Source organism: Equus quagga, chromosome 16 (assembly GCF_021613505.1).
Source record: "Equus quagga isolate Etosha38 chromosome 16, UCLA_HA_Equagga_1.0, whole genome shotgun sequence".
Classification (NCBI taxonomy): Eukaryota; Metazoa; Chordata; class Mammalia; order Perissodactyla; family Equidae; genus Equus; species Equus quagga.
Window position 1 is genome coordinate 698366 of NC_060282.1, and position 3775 is coordinate 702140.

The 3775-nt window shown below is 66.2% G+C and overlaps 1 protein-coding gene across 1 annotated transcript; it reads left to right on the forward strand.

Moving 5' to 3' along the window:
• On the forward strand, positions 1-3108 carry SCRT1 (scratch family transcriptional repressor 1). Its single transcript, XM_046641693.1, has 2 exons — positions 1-115; positions 2156-3108. The coding sequence occupies exons 1-2, from the start codon at positions 1-3 to the stop codon at positions 3106-3108; spliced, it is 1068 nt and encodes a 355-aa protein (XP_046497649.1).
• The last annotated feature ends 667 nt before the right edge of the window (positions 3109-3775 follow it).

Consider the following 3775-nt stretch of genomic DNA (forward strand, 5'->3'; position numbering starts at 1 on the left):
ATGCCCAGGTCCTTCCTGGTCAAGAAGGTCAAACTTGACACGTTCTCCTCGGCAGACCTCGAGAGCTCTTACGGGCGTGCCCGCAGCGACCTCGGCGTGCGACTGCACGAGAAAGGTGCGAGCTAGGCTGGGGCTGGGGGTGGTGGTGAGGGGCCCACGGCAATGCTGGAAGGGATGGAGAGCCAGAGTGTGGGGGTGGAGGGGGCAAGGGCCCCAGGAAATAGACCCGAGGGAACCAGGACTAGCAGGAGTTGGTGGCTGGAGCCAACTGTGGAGGGAGATGGAGATGGGGGGTGGAGAGGGGAAGGCAGAGGCAGTCCAGAACCCGGCCAAGGTTGGGTAGGGAGAGTGTCAATGCAGGAGAGAGGGTGGGAGCAGGGGCCAGGAACAGGAGGTCCCTGAAGGTACACACTGACCCACACGCTGACCCATGACGGGACAAACACAGCCACATGGACAACTGCTGACATGACAGGACCTAGCCATGCATGCAGATCCACACCTAGAAACCTGGACCTGCCTCAGTACCCTTTTTTCTTCTTTGGCTACACCCCCAGGACCCTTTGCTAGGGCCAGCAGGGGAGTACTGTGAGCTCCAGGGAGTAGGCATGGGGTCTAGTGTGGGCCGCCCACCTGTCAGGGCAAAGGTACCAGCAGAGGCAGCAGCAGTGTCTTCTCTGAAGCCAGGGTCAGGGAGAAGGGTGTCGGCAGGCAGGCGGGCTGTGGTCAGGGGAGGCTCTTTGTGTAAGGGTGTCCAAGTTCAAGGACAACTGTTAACACGCAGGCAAAGGGGCTGGGAGTGCCAGCGTGGGGTGGCAGAACAAGTGTGACCTGCAGGAGCCTGTGTGTGAGCCTATGTGCACCCATGTGACTGCGTGTGACCATGTGACTGTGTGCGCTTATGTGTGACCCTGTATGAGTGTGTGCCTGCCTGTGTGCCACTACATGGGACCATGTGACTCTGAGGCCACTGTGCATCCATGTGACTGGCGACCCTGGCTGAGAGTTTGTCCGGGTGGTTGCATGTGTGACCCTGCATGAGTAGGTGGTGTGTGCCAAGATCAGCGTGCAGCCCACCGTGTGAGGGGACTCCACGGTTGATGGTGGCTGGGAAGCTGGGTGTGACCACGAAGAAGCCAGAGCCTGCATGGTGTGGGGTGTGCATTTGTGACTTTGAGGTTGTGAGATCCATCTTGTGCCTTGAGAACAACTGCGTTACTGGCATGAATGATGCTGCCTGCCTGCCTGCAGTTTGTCCCTGTGAAGGTGTCCCCTGGTGGACGCCCTGGCACTCTCTCCAACACAGCGTCTCCCTGGTCGCCTGTCCTGGGGCTTGGGAAGGCTGCCACAAGGGGTTAGGGCCTGGAGGAAGAGGGCAATGTGGAACAAGGTAGGACCCAAGGGTGCAGGATGATTGAAGGGAGTGGGGAGAAGCAGAGTGGATGGAGGGAGATAGGGCTGGAGTGGGAAGGGGGTCAAGTCCAGTGAGGAGTGGGAGACCTGGGAGATGAGAGGGAGGTGCTAGTGAGGGCTAGAGGGGCTGCTGGAGGTAGTTGTCTCCAGGGCTTTTTGGGGAACCTAGAGGACCAGAGAGGGGCAGCATGAGATGAGGCGCAGGTTCTGGGGGCCCGGGGGAAGAGCTGGTGGGAACCCCGAGACGCAAGAGAGATGGGGTCCCTGGGCGGGCGGTCCTGGCTTTGTGCGCTGCGGGTCTGCAGTGTGTTGCATAATCAGGGAAAACTGCTGAAGTGGGGAGAAGCCGAGGGTGGGGGAGGGGGAGGGGAAGAGAGGGGGAAGGGAAGGAGGGCGAGGGAAGCGCCGCCCCTCCCCCCTGACCTTGAGGCTCTGAGGAAGGGGGGCAGTCTCGCCCGAAGATGCGCCTCTTTCCCCCGCTTCGAGGGTGGGGCAGGCGCGGGGGGAGGGGGGCGGCGGGGCGGAGCCCGGCCGAGCCCTGTCTCATCTCTCCTCTGCTCTCTTCCCCTCCCTGCCGTCTGCATACTCCCTGTCCCGCGGCCCCTCGGCCCTTCTCCTTTGTCCTTCCCCCCTTCCCTCCTTCCCCGACCCCGGTGTCTCCTACTGCCCGCCCGTGTGTGTGTCTCGCCCGCTGCCCGGTTGCCCTCCCGCTGTCTGCCCGTCTGTCCGCCTCGGCCCTCAGGATACCTCAACGACTACTCGGGGCCCGCCTCCGTCTACGATGGCGATGCCGAGGCGGCCTTGCTCAAAGGGCCGTCCCCGGAGCCCATGTACGCTGCAGCCGTGCGGGGAGAGCTGGGCCCGGCGGCCGTGGGCTCGGCGCCGCCGCCCACCCCGCGCCCGGAGCTGGCTACAGCCGCGGGCGGCTACATCAACGGCGACGCGGCCGTCAGCGAGGGCTACGCAGCTGACGCCTTCTTCATCACCGACGGCCGCTCGCGCCGTAAGGCCGCCAACGCCAACGCCGCCGCCGCCCCTTCCACGGCCTCTGCGGCGGCCTCCGACACCGAGAGCGGAGGCGGGGCCGGGGCGGGCGCGAGCGGTGCGGGGTCGGGGCCCGGGGGTAGGGGCGGCGCGCGCTCGGGGGTGGGCACCGAGGCGCGCGCGGGCACCGGGGCCGGCGGCGCAGGGGGCCGGCACGCATGCGGCGAGTGCGGCAAAACGTACGCCACCTCGTCGAACCTGAGCCGCCACAAGCAGACGCACCGCAGCCTGGACAGTCAGCTGGCGCGGCGCTGCCCGACGTGCGGCAAGGTGTACGTGTCCATGCCGGCCATGGCCATGCACCTGCTCACGCACGACCTGCGCCACAAGTGCGGCGTGTGCGGCAAGGCCTTCTCGAGGCCCTGGCTGCTACAGGGCCACATGCGCTCCCATACCGGCGAGAAGCCCTTCGGCTGCGCGCACTGCGGCAAGGCCTTCGCTGACCGCTCCAACCTACGCGCGCACATGCAGACGCACTCGGCCTTCAAGCACTTCCAGTGCAAGCGCTGCAAGAAGAGCTTCGCGCTCAAGTCCTATCTCAACAAGCACTACGAGTCGGCCTGCTTCAAGGGCGGGGCCGGCGGCGGCGGCGGCGGCCCCGCAGCCCCGGCGCCCGCTGCGCCGCCGCAGCTCAGCCCTGTGCAGGCCTAGGGCGGCGGTGCCTCCGCCAGCCGGGTCGGCTCTCAGCAATACGGGCCCCCAGGGAAGTCTCCGCTGGCGCCCGGGCGGAGGGGCGGGAGGGCAGGCCCCTCCTCACAGCAATAGGGGGAGGGGGTCCGGCTCCGCCCCGCCCGCCAGGGGCCTTGCCGGCCCCTTCAAGCAATAGGGTCCCGAGGGGAGACCCACCCCGAGCCCCCTACCTTCCCCTCCAGGGTGCCCCAGGCTTTTTCCCAGCAATAGGGTCGAGGAGACCCGGAACCGAACCTCATCTCCGAGTTAGGTCTCTGAAGACGGGGGTGGAGTGAGGTAGGGAGCGCCCCCTTTCTCCCTCCTCTGTGCCCCTAGATTGCGTCTTAGAGACTCAGGTCCTCCCCACCCCTCCCCAAGCCTTCCAGGGCCAGGCCTGCGGCCTAGACGTCCAGGGAGCCGGCCCCTCCCCGGCAGCAGACCGGGAGAGGAGCAGGAGGGAGGGGGCCTGCAGAGGCATCCTTACTCCTCAGTCTTCGCTGAACCCCGCGAGTGTTAGACGCATTGGGGATCGGGGAGGGGGCGGATGGCGGCACCCCTCTCCCTTGGGTTCCTTCTGGGGCCTCAGTCCGAGCCGCTCTCCTACCCTCGCCTCGCATCCTCTGCCAAATCCGAATTCTTCCGGCCCAGC

Excerpts from the sequence above, each read along its gene's own strand:
- SCRT1 (XM_046641693.1), top strand. The coding sequence starts at position 1 with ATGCCCAGGTCCTTCCTGGTCAAGAAGGTCAAACTTGACACGTTCTCC. Across the intron at positions 116-2,155 it reads CGTGCGACTGCACGAGAAAG|GATACCTCAACGACTACTCG; the intron begins GTGCGAGCTAGG and ends CTCGGCCCTCAG.